At 55.5% G+C, this 17,808-nt stretch overlaps 1 protein-coding gene across 6 annotated transcripts in view; it reads right to left on the bottom strand.

The window, feature by feature from the left end:
- Positions 1-6,718: 6,718 nt before the first annotated feature.
- FCHO1 (FCH and mu domain containing endocytic adaptor 1) overlaps positions 6,719-17,808 on the bottom strand; it is a 39,654-nt gene continuing 28,564 nt past the window's right edge. The window contains exons 19-29 of one of the 6 annotated variants that reach the window (XM_055239286.2): positions 16,752-16,843; positions 16,096-16,371; positions 13,560-13,672; positions 13,364-13,451; positions 13,083-13,191; positions 11,767-11,922; positions 10,694-10,826; positions 10,005-10,204; positions 8,631-8,686; positions 7,442-7,606; positions 6,719-7,005 (exon numbers count right to left, since the gene is read on the bottom strand). In XM_055239286.2, the coding sequence (XP_055095261.1) occupies positions 6,983-7,005; positions 7,442-7,606; positions 8,631-8,686; positions 10,005-10,204; positions 10,694-10,826; positions 11,767-11,922; positions 13,083-13,191; positions 13,364-13,451; positions 13,560-13,672; positions 16,096-16,371; positions 16,752-16,843 (1,411 nt within the window). In that variant the 3' untranslated portion in view covers positions 6,719-6,982. Of the gene's footprint in view, positions 7,020-7,441; positions 7,634-8,630; positions 8,687-10,004; positions 10,205-10,693; positions 10,827-11,766; positions 11,923-13,082; positions 13,192-13,363; positions 13,452-13,559; positions 13,673-16,095; positions 16,372-16,751; positions 16,844-17,808 lie in introns of those variants that run through there. The other 5 variants (XM_055239287.2, XM_063616255.1, XM_055239288.2 and 2 more) reach the window with 5 other exon arrangements.

The following is a 17,808-nucleotide window of genomic DNA, read 5'->3' as shown; positions in this document are numbered from 1 at the left end:
GCCTCCCTCCGCCTTGGCCGCTTGCCAGTCCCCCTCTTCCCAGCGGGGCTGAGTTTCCCTGTGGCCCAGGCGAAGTTCTCCGCCAGCTCCTCCCTCCCCGGCCACGCCCTTTCCCCTCTCCGGTCCCGGCTGCCACCTCTGCCATCCCACTCTTGCCACCCTCGCCCCTCTCGGGGCTCACGACCCCACCCTGGGTCTGGCCCGCTGCTAGGGAATGAGCTCCTCGTGGCTGGAGATGAACAAGCAGCGCCTTGCGGGTTCCTGACACAGACCGGTCAGCGTGGGCCCAAGTGTGTTCCGTGAAGAAATGATTAGATAAGGCCGTGGGGATAAGGAGTGAGGGAGGCAGGTTAAACCTTGCTGCACCTCTGCTCTCTGCAGTGGGTTCAAAGATTCCTGAACCTGGGGCCGGCGCAGTGGCTCACTCCTGTACTTCGAGAGGCCGAGGGGGGCGGATCGCTTGAACCCAGGAGTTTGAGACCAGCCTGGGCAACATAGTGACATTCCATCTCTATATTTAAAATACTTCCAGGACCCGAAAACCTACGATGTGCCCCCAGACATCCAGATGCCACCTGCTGGCATTTGGAAAGGTTCTGGAAGTCAAAAATCAGGCAGATTTGTAGTCTTTTTCTTTTTTTCTTCTTTTGAGAGACAGGATCTCGCTTTGTCACCCAGGCTAGAGTACAGTGGTGTGATCTCGGCTCGCTACAATGTCGACCTCCCCAGTTCAAGCGACCTCCCCAGTTCAAGCGATCCTCCCACCTCAGCCTCCTGAGTAGCTGGGACTACAGGCACCCGCCAGCATGCCTGGCTAATTTTTGTCATTTTTCTAGATAACGGGGTTTTGATATGTTGTCCAGGCTGGTCTTAACTGTGGGCCTCAAGTGACCCGCCTGCCTCAGATCCCCAAGGTGTTGGATTATAGATGTGAGCCACTGCACCCGGCCTCAGATTTGTAGATTTTTAGGGTTGGGGTTGGCTAGGATTTGAACGCTGCCCTGTGCTGCCTCTGAATCTCTAGGAGATTCTAGCCTGGACCCAGTGTTGGGAGCTCTGGGGTTGGGGAAGTCCAGGTGTGTGAGCTGGGCTATGGTTTCAGGAAACCCCTCCTTCCTCCTTCATCCCTGTTTCTTCCCGAGGAGGAAGCCAAGGTGTATACGTGCCCTGGCTGTGCCTCAGTTTCCTCTCCTGTAAAATGTAAGAAATAGCTCCTGGGTCCTCTAGATGGGAGAGGTCTGGGGAGTGAACCCTCAGAGCAAATGCATGATTAAAACTGTATGGAGGGCAATTACCAGAAATCTCATAGTGTCAAATGTGGCACTACTGTCCTCGGTTCTGGGTGCACACACGTTCTTACTGTGATAAATCCTTGGATTTTGATTCAGAGTCCATGCTCACCCTATTGGGTCCCTGGGTTCCCCAAGTCATTGCCCCAGGAAGGGATTTGTCGGCCAGGAAGGGGCAGGAACCAAAAGCGGGCAGGGTGGCTCACCCCTATAATCTCAGCACTTTGGAAGGACGAGGTGGGCGGATCATGCCAGTAATTCCAGCACCTTCCAAAGGCCGAAGTGAGTGGATCACCTGAGGTCAGGACTTCGAGACCAGCCTGGCCAACATGACGAAACCCCGTCTCCACTAAAACATACAAAAATTAGCCAGGCATACTGGCGGGCGCCTGTAATCCCAGCTACTCGGGAGGCTGAGGCAGGAGAATCACTTGAAGCCAGGAGGTAGAGGTTGCAGTGAGCAGAGATCATGCCACTGCACTCCAGTCTGGGAGATAGAGTGAGACTCCGCCTCAAAAAATACCAAAAAACAAAAAAATTAGCCAGGCATGGTGGCGGGCGCCTGTAATCCCAGCTGCTCAGGAGGCTGAGGCAGGAGAATCGCTTGAACCTGGGAGGCGGAGGTTGCAGTGAGCCAAGATCGTACCACTGCACTCCAGCCTGGGCGACAGAGCGAGACTCCATCTCAAAAAAAAAAAAAAAAGTACCATCCTATGACAGGGTCCCCGCCCATCCCCTCCTCCACCAGGTACTGGCCCTCCAGAATTCAGGGTGCTGGGAGGATGTGAGCTCTAGCCCCGCCCCACTCACCTGGGGAAACTGAACCCTCCCACCCTTTTCCCATGTGTAAGACATACAGACACCCTGAGCCCCCAATCCTTTTAAACCGGGTGCTTCCGGGGTTCACTGGACGCAATAGAGTGAATTCTGGTGCTGGAGGGCCTGGGTTCAAATCCGGACTAGAATGACCCTATGATCCCACCATTGCCCTCTTAGGTATCTACCCAAAGGAGTTGAAAACAGGTGTTGAAACAAATGCTTGCATAGGGATGTTCATAGCAGCGTGATTCACAGTGTTCTTTTCAGCTGCTTGGGTGGAGATAACCCACCCAAGTGTCCAATGGATGAATGGATAAACAACATTCCATCAGTGAAATCTTGAGGGTTTTTTTTTTTTTTTTTTTTGAGACAGAGTCTCGCTCTGTTGCCCAGGCTGGAGTGCAGTGGCAGGATCTTGGCTCACTGCAAGCTCCACCTCCCAGGTTCAAGCAACTCTCTTGTCTCAACCTCCCGAGTAGCTGGGATTACAGGCACCTGCCACCACGCCTGGCTACTTTTTGTATTTTAAGTAGAGACGGGGGGTTTCACCATGTTGGCCAGGCTGGTCTTGAACCCCTGACCTCAAGCAATCCACCTGCCTCGGCCTCCCAAAGTGCTGGGGTTCCGGTTGTGAGCCACTGTGCCCTGCCTGGAGTCTTATTCAGCCATCAGAAAGACTGAAGTCCTGGCCAGGCACAGTAGCTCACGCCTGTAATCCCAGCACTTTGGGAGGCTGAGGCAGGCAGATCACTTGAGGTCAAGAGTTCTAGACCAGCCTGGCCAACATGGCAAAATCCCGTCTCTACTAAAAATACAAAAATTAGCTGGGTGTGGTGGTGCATGCTTGTAATCCCAGCTACTCGGGGAGCTGAGGCAGGAGAACTGCTCAAATCCAGGAGGCGGAGGTTGCAATGAGCCGAGATCATGCCACTGCACTCCAGCCTGGATGACAGAGCGAGACTGTCTCAAAAAAAAAAAAAAAAAAGAGATTGAAGTCCTGATAAGAGATTGAAGTCCTGATCCATGCTACAACAGGGATGAAATAAAAAACACGATGCTGAGTGAAAGAAGCCAGACACAAAGGGCAACGTGTTGTATGATTCCATTTATGTGAAATGCCCAGAACAGGCAAATCCACAGAGACAGGAAGCAAATTAGTGGTTGCCGGGGGCTGTGGGAAGGGAAATGGGGCATGACTGCTGAAGGCGACGGGGTTTCCTTTCGGAGGGGATGAAAATGTGCTCAAATTAGATAAAGGGTTTGGTTGCACAATATTATGAATATACTGAAACTCACTAAATTGTTCACCTTAAAGTAGGTCATTTTTTGTTTTGTGAATTTCAGCTCAAAAGAAAATCCAATTAGGCCACTTGTCAGCTGGGAGTGGCCTCTGACACGTGACCCAATTGATGGCGCTGTGCCAATGTATCACTCTGTGCCACAGCTGAGGTTTTAAGGCCACCTGGGTGGAAGAGACCAGGACATGTAAACTGCATAATGGCATCACACCTGCCCGGGGTTGGCAGGTTTAACGAGTTCTGCGCCCTCTCTCGGAATTCACTCTTCTGAGATAGGTCACGTCCACCTGCTCTGGAAGGCCGGGCAGTTAGGAGGCCACACCTGGGAAAAGTGCCTTCTGCGCTTTTTTGTTTGCTTGTTTTTTTTTTGTTGTTGTTTTTGTTTGTTTGAGACGGAGTCTTGCTCTGTCACCAAGGCTGGAGTGCAGTGGCACCATCTTGGCTCACTGAAACCTCCACCTGCCGAGTTCAAGCAATTCTCCTGCCTCAGCCTGCCGAGTAGCTGAGATTACAAACACCTGCCACCATGCCCAGCTAATTTCTGTTTTCTTAGTAGATATGGGGTTTCACCATGTTGGCCAGGCTGGTCTCGAACTCCTGGCCTCAAGTGATCCCCTGCCTGGGCCTCCCAAAGTGCTGGGATTACAGGCGTGAGCCAACACGCCCAGCCCTGTTTGTTTTTTTTTTTTTGAGATGGAGTCTCTGTCTTCCAGGCTGGAGTGCAGTGGCGTGTTCTCAGCTCACTGCAACCTCCTCCTCCTGGGCTCCAGTGATTCTCCTGCCTCAACCTCCCGAATAGCTGGGATTACAGGCGCCCACCACCACGCCTGGCTTATTTTTGTATTTTTAGTAGAGATGGAGTTTTACCATGTTGGCCAGGCTGGTCTCAAATTCCTGACCTCAAGTGATCCGCCTGCCTTGGCCTCCCAGAGTGCTGGAATTACAGGCATGAGTCACCATGCCCAGATGCCTTCTTCATTTTAAAAGGTGCCCAGCCTCATTTGTGTCCCGAGGAAGGCAAGCTAAAGCTACTAGGAGGTGCCACATATCCACCACTTATCAGACAGGCAAGAACCCACGCCCAGATTAGGCTACATTATGAGGAGGTGGTGGCAAACAGATTTTGATTTTGGCACCTCTATAAAGCTCAGCTCTCTCTGACACCCAGGGCCCTACTGGGCAGGTGTGGTCTCTCAATTTACAGCCTAGGTGCTAAGACCTGCAAGGGAGAAGACATGAAGGGCTGGGAAGTCCCTGGGCTGTTAGTAGCCAGACAGGGCAGGTGCTGCAGCCACCTCTGCCCCCATTTGATGCCCCAACTCCTATAATCATCCTTCCTTCCTACAGCTGACTTTTTTGTTGTTTTTGTTTCGTTTTGTTTTGAAACAGGGTCTCACTCTGTCGCCCAGACTGGAATGCAGTGGTGCAATCTGGGCTCATCACAACCTCTGCCTCCCAGGCTCAAGCGATTCACCTGCATCAGCCTCCCAAGTAGCAGGGATTACACATGCACACCACTACCACCTGGCTACTTTTTGTATTTTTAGTGGAGACAGGGTTTCACCATGTTGGCCAGGCTGGTCTTGAACTCCTGATCTCAAATGATCCACCTGCCTCGGCCTCCCAAAGTGCTGGGATTATAGGCATGAGCCACCCTACCCAGCCTATTTAAGAGACAGTGTCTCTCGGCCGGGCGCGGTGGCTCACGCTTGTAATCCCAGCACTTTGGGAGGCCGAGGCGGGCGAATCACAAGGTCAGGAGATCGAGACCACGGTGAAACTCCGTCTCTACTAAAAAAATACAAAAAATTAGCCGGGCGTGGTGGCGGGCGCCTGTAGTCCCAGCTACTCGGAGAGGCTGAGGCAGGAGAATGGCGTGAACCCGCGAGGCGGAGCTTACAGTGAGCCAAGATCGCGTCACTGCACTCCAGCCTGGGCGGCAGAGCGAGACTCCGTCTCAAAAAAAAAAAAAAAAAAAAAAGAGACAGTGTCTCACTCTGTGGCTGCCCAGAGCCTTGGAGAGCACCAGTGTGATCTTAGCTCACTGTAGCCTCAACCTCCTGGGTTCAATTGATCCTCCTGCCTCAGCCTCCCAAGTAGCTGGGACCATAGGCGTGTGCCACCATGCTTGGTCAATTTTCCTATTTTTGTAGAAACAGGGGGTCTTGCTATGTTGCCCAGGCTGGTCTTGAACTCCTGCTCTAAAGTGATCCTCCTGCCTCGGCCTCCCAAAGTGTTGGGATTACAGGCGTGAGCCACGGTGCCCGGCTCTCAGCCAATGTTAATTATGCACTTGCTTTGTGCCAAGAATGCTCCCTGAACCTCTCCCAACTACAGGATTCCTCCCATCTTACAGACAAGGAAACCGAGGCACAGCCAGAGGCACTCTCTCTTTGGAGGACAGGGTGGGAGGATCAGAGAGAGCGCATAGCAGGTCTCAGGCCAAATCCTGCCTCCTACTTCCCTCCTTTTGAGCTTTGTCCAGTCTGGGCTTGCTCCCTGGGATCTGTACAGCCTCAAGGTCAGGAACACGGGCCCTGGTTCCCTGAATGTCCATCAGGACCCAAGACTGTCCACTGGGCTCAGACCTGCTCCCTACTGCAGTCCGCTGTTACTGCTTCTGTCCTGCCCTCCCCAGCGGGCCACTCTTGCACACCTGCACCAAAGTCCACCCTCCTCCTGGGGCTCCCAAAGCTGCCTGGTACTCCTGGGGGTTTTGCCCTATAGTCGGCACTCTTCTAAGTGTGTGACCTCCCACAGATATCCAGTGAGGTGAGTTGCAGATGAGCTAACTGAGGCTCAAGTCCTGTGCTCAAAGTCACACAGCCAGTGGCGGCCAAGCAGGCTCCTCACTCAGGCTTCCTATCTCCACTTCCTGGCTTCCAAGAACTTTGTCCTGCTCACAGCTTTCTCCCTGCTACGTGGTATACAGTAGATACTCAATGTTCGTAGGTTGACTAATTGCTTCCTCATTGAACTAACAACCTTCCATCACTTTGCTTGGGATGCCCATTCTTATCTTGCAAACTCCTACTCATACCTCAAAACCCCACTTATAATGCCCCCTCCTTAGAAAGTCTTCCTGACTGCTTGGGAAGACTCCTGGCATCCCTTTCTGGGCTTCTGTAGTCCTCCTCCTCCCTGTAGCCCACCTCTGAGCCCATGGGGCTGGGGTGTCTGTGTCTGGTTCTTTCTCTCCCAGAATGGCCCTGTACAGGTTGAGCGCAGTGCAGGGAGGGAGGTGCATTAGGTCTCTCATATCCATCCACCTTCTCTTCCTCCCCTCTCTGGCAATGCAAAGGATACTTCCTGGACCAGGAAAAGGTTTCGTTTTTTATTTTATTAGAAAATAAAGTGTTTATTCAAAGAATGTTAAAAGGCCAGGACCTGTGTGGGGTTGGCATGAGGGGGAGGAGCGAATCTTGGGCTCAGCCAGGCTGGGCATGGGGCTCCTCTCCGTGGAGTCTGGGCCTCAGGGAGGCTGGGGTGGGAGGCCCCAGGGTCCGGCAGGAGGGCAGGGAGCGGTCAGCCAGCACCAGGGCGCAGTGTAGAGTTGGGGCGGCAGCATTTGCAGGTTCAGCAGCTCACCAGGTACATCCCTGTGGGGGCACAGCTGTGAGGGGGAGGGGTGGGGAGGAGGGGTACGGGAGGGGTTCCCCGGCTCTGATCCTGGGATGCTTCGGTCATCCTTGTCCTCTTCAAAACACCCCCGTAACTCATAGTCCCTGCTGCCACTGGGCCCCAGGAGCCCCTTGGTGGGGGCAGGAGAACAGGGTGGGGCTGGAGGAGGGAGTGGCAGGGGGGACTTCGGGCTCCCTGGCTGGGATCCTTTCAAGGACGTCCTCCAGGGGCCAGCCCCAGATACACAGGGCCCTGACTCCTTGCCCACCTGTGCCCCCATCTGGGGTCTCCTGGCCCCAACACCCACCTATCCTTCCCAAGGATCCCCATACCCCAATCCCTCCTCATACCCCGGGGCTTGCCCCCGTAAGGTCCCGGCTCCTGAGGTCACCCAGCAGCAGGGCTGGGGAGTACCTGTGGCAAACCTCCTCTTCACCAGCGACATGCGGTAACCGCTGCCCACCAGTTCCAAGTCCACGCCCGACAGAGTGGCCCCCTCGCTGGTGAACTGTGCGGCCACGGGGCTGGGTGTGCTGGGCCCTGAGAGCGGCTCCCAGCTGGCAGAGAGGCGGCCAGAGCCTGGGGAGACCTGCAGTCAGCTGCACCCTGGCACCAGCCCCCATCCCAGCTGTGAACCATCCTCTTTGGCCCACACCTGAAGCCCTTTGTTCTGTGGCCTTCATGTACCCCATCAGACCTCCCTTCAATCCCCTGCATCCATCTCTCCTGGCATCATTGGGCTTTGGCTGGCAAGGGAGTCCTGCCTCAGGGCCTTTGCACCTGCTGTGCCTGGCCATTTGTCCCTGGGACACCCTCTCCTCCAGTTTTTTTTTTTTTTTTTTTTAGAGACAGGGTCTGGCTCTGTTGCCCAGGCTGGAGTGTAGTGGAGCCTCCAACTCCTGGGCTCAAGTGATCCTCCCACCTGGGCCTCCCAAAGCACTGGGATTCCAGACCTATGCCACTGTGCTCGGCCCTCCTCCAGCTTTTTTTTTTTTTTTTTTTTTTTTTTTTGAGACAGAGTCTCACTCTGTCACCCTGGCTGCAGTGCAGTGACACGATCTCGGCTCACTACAACCTTCACCTACTGGGTTCAAGCGATTCTCCTGCCTCAGCCTCCCAAGTAGCTGGGATCACAGGTGCATGCCATCACACCCAGCTAATTTTTATATTTTTAGCAGAGACAGGGTTTCACCATGCTGGCCAGGCTGGTCTTGAACTCCTGACGTCAAGTGATCCACCCGCCTCAGCCTCCCAAAGTGCTGGGATTACAGGCATGAGCCACTGCACCTGGCCTTTTTTGTTTGTTTGTTTTTTAGAGACAGGGTCTGGCTCTATTGCCCAGGCTAGAGTGCAGTGGTACGATCATGGGTCACTGCAGCCTCCAACTGCTGGACTCAAGTGATCCTGCAGCCTGGGCATCCCAAAGCACTGGGATTACAGACCTATGCCACCCAGCCCAGGCCACTCCAGCTTTTTAAAGATTTCCTCAATGCCCATACTTGCCGGCCCTCAGTATGTCCCCAATTCTTCCCCAACATAAATAAGTGCCTCCCACCTGACCCCAGTCCCTCCCACCCAGCCCTCATGCACAACCACAGCTCACCCCCTGCCTCGGACACATCTGGAAGCCTCCAAGTGAGCCGCTTCTCCTCCAGGTTCCTGGCAGAGAAAGAATCTTAATCAGGGCTTCCCCAGAGAGGATGCTGAGAGCCCACGGTCCCACTTCAGCTGCCTCCTGGCTGTGTGACCCCAGCAAACCTTCTCCCCTACTTCACCTCATTTCCCCATCTGTGAAATGAGGGTGAGATATGGAACAGCTGTGGAGCCACACAGCCTTGTAGCATTTTTATGTGTGTGTGTTTTGTTTTTTTGAGATGGTGTCTCCCTCTGTCACCCAGGCTGGTGTGCATTGGTGTGATCTCTGCTCACTGCAGCCTATGCCTCCTGGGTTCAAGCGATTCTCCTCCCTCAGCCTCCTGAGTAGCTGGGGTTACAGGCGCCCACCACCATGCCTGGCTAATTTTTGTAATTTAGTAGAGACAGGGTTTCACCATATTGGCCAGGCTGGTCTTGAACTCCTGACCTCAGGTGATCCACCTGCCCTGGTCTTCCAAAGTGTTGGGATTACAGGCATAAGCCACCATGCCCGGCTTCCTTGTAGCACTTTTAGATGACGCATTCTGTCCTATAAGTCTGGCTTCTTCACAGCAGACTACCTTTTTCTTTTTTTAATTTAATTTTTGTTTTTTAAGAGACAGTTGTCACCCAGGGTAACTCCCTGAAGCCTCAACTCCTGGGCTCAAGCAATCCTTCTGTCTCAGCCTCCCGAGTAGCTGGGACTACAAGAGCACACTACCACGACTGACTACTTTTTAAAATATTTTTTTGTAAGGCTGGGCGCAGTGGCTCATGCCTATAATTGCAGTACTTTGGGAGGCCGAAGCGGGTGGATCACCTGAGGTGAGGAGTTCGAGACAAGCCTGACCAACATGGTGAAACCTCACGTCTACTAAAAAAGTACAAAAATCAGCTGGGTGTGGTAGCAGGCACCCGTAATCCCAGCTACTCGGGAGGCTGAGGCAGAGAAAATCACTTGAACCCAGGAGGCGGAGGTTGCAGTGAGCTGAGATCGTGCCACTGCACTCCACCCTGCATGACAGAGCGAGACTTCATCTCAAAATAAATTAAATAAATAAATAAAATATTTTTTGTAGAGATGATGTCTCACTATATTGCCCAGGCTGGTCTCAAACTCCTGGCCTTAAGTGATCCTCCCACCTCAGCCTCCCAAAGCGCTGCAATTACAGGCATGAGCCACCGCACCTGGCACTCATAATATCACCCTTAGTGCTAAGCAGGGTGGGCTCACAGTTAATGGTCAGGCCGAGGGTGCACCCTTTAATCGTTGCATCAAGGAGAAGGTCTGGGGTTATGGGGGAAACTGCTGAGTTTTCCTTGGCCTCCCGCACGCCCTCACCAGGTGGCAGCCGGCTGCAGGCGGACGTTGGTCACAGGCTCCCCCACAGGCAGTAGGATCTGGACGTTCGTGAGTGGTGTGGGCACAGCCGTGGCACCAGGCCGGTAGCCGTACTCCACTGAGACCTGGGTGAGGGTGGCCCCACACTGCCAGTGGGCACTGAGCTGCAGAGGCACAGACTGGGGACCCGGGCGGGAGAACTAGGAAGAATGAGAATGGGTGAAAGGACACAGCTTGGGCCATCCCATCTTGCCGCACCATGCGCTATTCAACCACCTTGACCCTGCCATGCACGCACCACCCCAAGGGGGCCCAATCACAGGGAGATTTGATGAATGAGAGGCTATATTACACCAGGTTTCCAGCAGGGGGCAGGAGAGTGCCTCATTCTAACAAAGTCTCCCAGGGAAGTTCAAGTGTAAGGTTCCCGGGCTGGGCTGCTTCTAGTTCATATAAAGATGCTATCTGCAACAGGGGATGCATGCTCTCCCACACTGCCTACTCCTCCACCGTTCATTCCCGACCCACACTGCCTACTCCCTCCAGCTCTTTGGCTCTCACAGATTGGATCTCTTGAGGTCAGGAATTTGAGACCAGCCTGGCCAACATGCAGGCGCCTCCATGTCTGCTGCTGGCTCACTGTGTCCCCAACTCCACCACCTCCTCCCGGCCCCATGCGGGTGGCGCACCTGGTATCGCAGCAGCACCACGTTGTAGTAGGAGGCGGTGGGGTTCTGCTCTGCCTGGCGCTGCAGGGCCTCGGTCAGCGTTGCCATGTTGAGCCAGAAGTCTTTGGTCTCAGGGTCACTCTGGGAGGGGTCACTGCAGAGACCCGGACTGATCACCCCAATCCTCGGGACATGCCCTCCCAGGGCTCCCAGCATTCAATCTACCCCTTCCTAAAGATGCAATTTCCTGGCCCACCCTGGGCCTAGCAAAGCCCTACCTGGGTGGTTGTGGTGGGGGCAGTAAAGGAGGGATGGAAAACAAGGATCAGAGACGGCAAGTTACTTGCCCCACGCCACACAGCAAATCCCAGGAGGTAGCTGGGTGTGGTGGCTCATGCTTGTAATCCCAGCACTTTGGGAGGCTGAGACGGGTGGATCACCTGAGGTCAGGAGTTTAAGACCAGCCTGACCAACATGGTGAAACCCCATCTCTACTAAAAATACAAAAATCAGCCAGGCATGGTGGCACATGCCTGTAATCCCAGCTACTCAGGAGGCTAAGGAAAGAGAATCACTTGAATCCGGAAGGCAGAGCTTGCAGTGAGCCAAGATCACGCCACTGCACTCCAGCCTGGGCAACAAGAGCAAAACTCCATCTCAAAAAAAATAATAATAATAATTAAAAAAAAAAAAACAACCAAGCCAGGTGTGGTGGCTCACGCCTGTAATCCTAGCACTTTGGGAGGCCAAGGCGGGCAGATTGCCTCAGCTCAGGAGTTCGAGACCAGCCTGGGCAACATGGTGAAACCCTGTCTCTACTAAAATACGAAAGAAATTAGCTGGGTGTAGTGGCACATGCCTGTAATCCCAGCTACTTGGGAGGCTGAGGCAGGAGAATTGCTTGAACCCGGGAGGCGGAGTTGCAGTGAGCCGAGATCACGTCATTGCACTTCAGCCCGGGTGACAGAGCAAGACTCCGTCTCTACAAAAAAAAGAAAAAAAAAAAAATTCCCAGGAAGCAGGGAATTCAGAGTCCAGAAGCCCCTGACCCCCAGCAGCCTCCGAGGCCCTCTCCCACTGCCCATCCATAGTACCTGAAGAGCAGATCGGCGTTGGGCTGGAAGTGCTCAATAGGGGTTGTGTGTACAAGCCGGAAGCTGAGGACAGGTGGGGGTGGGGTCCCGCTGAACACACGCACGATGCCAGCAGGGAAGGTCATGGTCAGCTCCCCAGTTACTCGAGCCAGGCAGCTGGGGAAGGATGAGGGGACTGGGTGTTGGCTTAGGGCTCTGCCTGGTGCCTTATCCTCCCCCTTTTCCTGGTTTCACTGGTGCCTGTGGCTCCCCAGACTCCTTGGATCTAGGATGGCCCTGATGATCCCTCATATCCTTTCCCCCAACCTCCTCTTTCGTTCCTGCCTGGACAGGAAGAATCCACCCTGGGCTGAAGGAGGCAGGAACATCTCCTTCCCTAGTTCTCTTTTCTTCTAGGCCACCAGGAAGCTCGAATTAAAATGTTCAGTTTTTTAGCTATCCTTTGCTTGGATTTTTGATCTGACACTCTCCTCTTCTTCATGGTTTGACTTTCAGATCTTTTCTGCTGACGGCCACCCCAATATATATCCCTGCCCTCTGCTTGTCCCTAACCCACTCCCTTACCCCCTTACTGGGCCTAACTTCTAGTATTACTCCATCTCAATGCCCACGGCAGCCTTGGAGTCTACAGCAATGCCTAGCCCTGCTTAAATGCTCTCCTATGGCTGGACACGGTGGCTCATGTCTATAATCCCAGCACCTTGGGAGGCTGAGGCAGGTGGATCACTTGAGGCCAGGAGTTCGAGACCAGCCTGGCCAACATGGTGAAACCCTGTCTCTACAAAAAACACAAAATCAGCAAAGTGTGGTGGCATGTGCCTGTAATCCCAGAATTACTCGGGAGGGTGAGGCAGGAGAATCTCTTGAACCCAGGAGGCAGAAGTGGCAGTGAGCTGAGATCATGCCACTACACTCCAGCCTGGGCAACGGAGTGAGACCCTGTCTCAAAACAAACAAACAAACAAACAAAATGTACAATAATTTAGTTGGGTGCAGTGGCGCGCACCTGTAGTTTCAGCTACTCGGGAGGCTGAGGCAGGAGAATTGCTTGAACTCGGGAGGTGGAGGTTGCAGTGAGCTGAGATTGCACCACTGCACTCCAGCCTGGGCAACAAGAGTGAAACCCCATCTCAAAAAAAAAAAAAAAAAAAGGCCCTCCTATGGCTCCACTGCCCTCAGGACAGGGGCCTGGTCACTTGGCTCAGTGTTCAAGGCCCCTTCACCATAAGACACCATGAAGCACATCTGAAAGCTGTCCCTTCTGGACCTCCCCAACACAGACTCCCCACGGGCCCTGTCTGCCCATCACCAGGTACCTGGGGCTGTGGCCGCGGAAGTAGGCGTGGACATACTCCGTGAAGGCTGTGGCTATGGGCAGGGCATCCTGGGAGCCCAGGACCACAGGGCTCGGACCCCGGGAGACTCCTGGGGATGGTGGGGAGGGGATGGGGAACAACAGATAGACAGCATGAATATAGGCGCCAGGCTCGAGACTCCCCCAGCCCAACCACACCTCTGCCAACAGAGAAGTCACCCACCCAGACCAGAGAAGGTGACACTGAGGCCCAAAGTCAGGCCCAGGACCGCCCTCACGTACCGTGTCCTGTCTGGGATAAGAAGCTAGGCCGTTCCAAGGCAGTGCTGGGGGCTGAAGAGCCCAGTGGGGAGGGGCTCAGGGAACGAGACTGAAAGGGAAAGTGACAATCTAGGCTGTGAGTGCCCCAGGACCAGTGCCCAAAAGCTGACGCCAGAGGCGACCCCCAGCCCAGCTCCTGCCATGCCCCCTCACCTACCAGGTCCCCGTTGCTACGTGTGAGAGGGCAGGACACCTTCCTAGAGCGAAGTCTCCTGGGTGGGGCTGCCAGGCCCTCCCTGGCTGTGGGGTCAGCAGGTGCAGGCATCAGGTCTGGGAGCGAGTACAAAGAGGCACTGCTGAGATGCTGCCCGGAACCTCTGGGGCCTCCCCAGGGGCACAAACTCGGCCAAAATCTTAGGAGGTGGGCTTTTCTGCCTGGGGTTGCAGAAAAGGTGCTAGACAGGACTGCGGATACTGTCCACACCCCCGACCCTCCCAGAATGGTGGTGCAATAAGGGGTGAGCTCCCCATCACTGGGGGTATGCAAGCAAGCACTGAAGGCTTAAGACGCAGGCATGCTGTAAGGGGGATTCAGCAGAGGATTTTTAGCCAACATTCAGCCATTCTGTGACCTCTACCCTTTCCGAGAACCTGACTGCAGCCACCCACCGACTGTGGTCTGTGTCTGAGTCTCATGCCTTTAACACCCAAGCTCCCCTCCCTCTCCTGCTTCCTCAGGGTCCTGGTTCTGTTCCATCTATGAACGTGCTCCCTTGCTTGCCTACCTCCCCTCCCACCTACCTCCCCTCTCACCTGTACCCCAGGCTGTGCTCCCCCCTCTACCTGACTTTCTCAGCCTCAGCACTGCGGGTATTTGGGGGCTGGACCATTCTCGGGGGTGGGGGCTGCCCTGTGCACTGTAGGGTGCTGAGCAGCAACCCAGGCCTCCACCCACTGAATGCCAGGAGCACCACTCCTGCCTGGTAGTGACAACCAAAAATGTCTCCAGACACTGACAATGTCCCCTGGGGGGCAGAATTTGCAGGGTTGGGTAAGAGCCTCTGCTCAGGCCGGGTGCGGTGGCTCACACCTGTAATCTCAACGCTTTGGGAGGCCGAGGCAGGCAGATCAACTGAGGTCAGGAGTTCGAGACCAGCCTGGCCAACATGGCGAAACCCCATCTCTGCTAAAAATACAAAAATTAGCCAGGTGTGGCAGTACGCACCTGTAGTCCCAGCTGCTTGGGAGGCTGAGGCAGAGAATTGTTTGAACCTGGGAGGCAGAGGTTGCAGTGAGCGAAGATCACACCACTGCACTCTAGCCTGGGCAACAAGAGCAAAACTCCCTCTCAAAAAAAAAAAAAAAAAAAAAGAGCTTCTTCTGCCCCTACTCTGTGGTCTCCACCCACTCAGCTCTCCCTTGAACGGGCTCCAGCCTGGCTCTTTCCTATGGAGGGTGCCAGGCGCCCTTGTTGACACTACTGGGGACCTCGGGTGGTCACAGCCCACAGTCCCTCTGACTCGGGGGCTTCCCATTCTCCTCAGGCAGCCCCCAGGAGCCCATCCCGCCACTCTCCCCCCATCTCCTGCTGTCCTCTTGTCTCCAACCCCTCTGGGCTCCCCAGCTCTGTCCTCTCCTCTGCTCTCCCTGGGCGACTGCTCCTCCTGTTTTGATGTCGTCTTCAGGGAGGGGGTGCTCTGACCTGACCTTCCCCACACTCAGGGTCCAGGGTGCACCTGACCCCTAAAGGCCCAGCCTCAACGTCCTCCACCCCTCCCTGACTCCACCCCTTCCCCACCCTCCTCCCTCCCTTGACTCCACCCCTTCCCCATCCCCCTCCCTTCCTTGACTCCGCCCCTTCCCCCATCCTCCTCCCTCCCTTGACTCCGCCCCTTCCCCATCCTCCTCCCTTCCTTGACTCCGCCCCTTCCCCATCCTCCTCCCTCCCTTGACTCCGCCCCTTCCCCATCCTCCTCCCTTCCTTGACGCCACCCCTTCCCCATCCTCCTCCCTCCCTTGACTCACTCCTTCCCCATCCTCCTCCTTCCCTTGACTCTGCTCATTCCCCATCCTCCTCCCTCCCTTGACTCCGCCCCTTCCCCATCCTTACTCCTCCGCCCTCTCCCCTGCAGCGACCTGTCCACCTGCTTCTCCCAATGCCACCCTTACCCCCATCGCCTACTTGCCTCCCTGGTTGCCTCCCCAGTCTCTGATTTCTGCCCTCACTTCCGAAGCTGCCAGAGGGAGCCTGTGACCCCTGAGTCAGGTCCCGCCCCTCCCCTGCTCATGGCCCTCAGCGTTACTCAGGGTAACATTCACAAGCCCTCCCTGGGCCCATCAGGCCCTTCCTGGTCCCTGCCTTCTCTTCTTCCTCCTTCCCTCATCACCCCGTTCCAGCAGGCAGACCTCCTTGCTGTTCTTCAGACAGGCCTAGCGCGCTCCTGCCCCAGGGCCTTTACAGGGACGTGCCCTCTGCCCAGCACGTCTTTCCCCTCATGTCCACGTGGTTCTCTCCTCACCTCCCTCAAATCTCAGCTCAGATGTCCCTTCCTCAGGGAGGGCCCCCACCTGGCACCCGCTACCGCCTGCCTTGCTAAATGTCCATCTCATTGTTGTCCCTGAAACGGCGGGAGGTTCTGCCTGCCTGGTCCTGGCTGTGTCTCCAGCAGCCTAATCAGGCCCTGCCCACAGCAGGCGCTCAATCCCCCGCCCAGGGTTCCAGCAACTCTCAGGCCTAGGCCCGCTGGACTCACCTCCTCCGGCCAAGGCCTCCAGCCCCCAGGGGCCTGGAGACGGGGCGAGGGGCTGCGGCGAGTCTGGCAGAGGCGGTGCCCGGATACCCCTGGCCTCTGGGGGTGGCGCCCTACAGCTGGGCGGGCTCTGCGGGGTGCCTGGGCGGGGGACCCAGGAATCTGGGGAGGGGCCAGGTGCCGCGTGGGACGGAGAGTCCAGGCCGGAATCCTCCACGTTTTCGGGCGACGAGGAGGAGAAAGGGGAGGGGCTGGAGGTGAAGCCCAGGCTGCTAGAGCCTTGGGGAGGGAAGCGGGCGGTCAGCTCCGACCCTCGCCCACTCAGAGTCCCTGCCCATCCTCCTGCAGGCCACGGCCACGTCGAGGGAAGGTCAGGGGGTCCCCCATTCAAACTCCTTGTGCACGCCCCCAAGGCTACACCTTCTGGTGACTTCCCTCTCCACAAATGTCGGGCCCATCCACCCAGTCACCGCCTACTGGCCAAGGCCCCACCCTATCTATGGCCCCTCCCACCCACACTCTGGCCCCGCCCACCCCTACACGGACTAGTCCTCCCTCCAGCCTGGCCTCCAGGGGACCTGATTGGCCTAACTTTGCAATGGCCCCACCCATCCTCCCTCCGGCCACACCCATGCCCTCCAATCCCTTATCCCCATCACCTGTAAAATCTTCGTGGTCAAAGGCTGACTCCAGGGGCGGCCCAAAGAGGTTCTTGGACATCTGCTCCTCTGACTGCAATCTCTCTGCACAGCTAGAGAGGGTGAAGCCAAGAGGGCTGCTTCTATTTTTCCCAAGCCTCATCCCACCCTGGGGCCTTTGCACATGCTGTTCCCAGTTTTTTTTTTAGACGGAGTCTTGCTCTGTCGGCCAGGCTGCAGTGCAGTGGCACCATCTCAGCTTGCTGCAACCTCCGCTTCCTGGGTTCAAGCGATTCTCCTGCCTCAGCCTCCAGAGTAGCTGGGATTACAGGCACCTGCCACCATGCCCGGCTAATTTTTGTATTTTTAGCAGAGATGGGGTTTTACCATGCTGGCCAGGCTGATCCCAAACTCCTGACCTCAAGTGATCTGGCTGCTTTGGCCTCCCAAAGTGCTAGGATTACAGGTGTGAGCCACTGTGCTCAGCCTGTTCCCAGTCTGGAGTTCCATTTCCCCAGCTCTCTTCATAGCCACTTCCTGGCTCCTCTTTGGGGCTTAGCTCCAAGTCACCCCCTCAGGGAGGTTCCCATCCCCACCTCAAGGGAAGTCACCTCCTCCTGTCTTCCCATCGTTGGCTTTAGTTTCTTCATAGCACTTAGAAGTATCAAATATGCTCTAACTTATTTGCTCTTTTTGTTTTGTTTTGAGACGTAGTTTCCTCTTGCTGCCCAGGCTGGAGTGCAATGGCGCAACAGTGGCTTACTGCAAGCTCCGCCTCCCACGTTCAAGCGATTCTCCTGCCTCAGCCTCTCGAATAGCTGGGATTACAGGCATGCGCCACCACGCCTGGCTAATGCTGTATTTTTAGTAGAGATGGGGTTTCTCTATGTTGGTCAGGCTGGTCTCGAACTCTCGACCTCAGGCGATCCGCCTGCCGTGGCCTCCCAAAGTGCTGGAATTACAGGCGTGAGCCGCCATGCCTGGCCCTATTTGCTATTCTTAAAATCTAAGTCATTAGAATGTGACTCTGAGAAGGGAGACCTGTCTCAGAACCCAGGCCCTAGAACAGCACAGGTAC

This window comes from Symphalangus syndactylus, chromosome 13 (assembly GCF_028878055.3).
Source record: "Symphalangus syndactylus isolate Jambi chromosome 13, NHGRI_mSymSyn1-v2.1_pri, whole genome shotgun sequence".
Classification (NCBI taxonomy): Eukaryota; Metazoa; Chordata; class Mammalia; order Primates; family Hylobatidae; genus Symphalangus; species Symphalangus syndactylus.
Note: the sequence above shows the minus strand (reverse complement) of the source record. Positions and strands in the feature narration are given on the sequence as shown.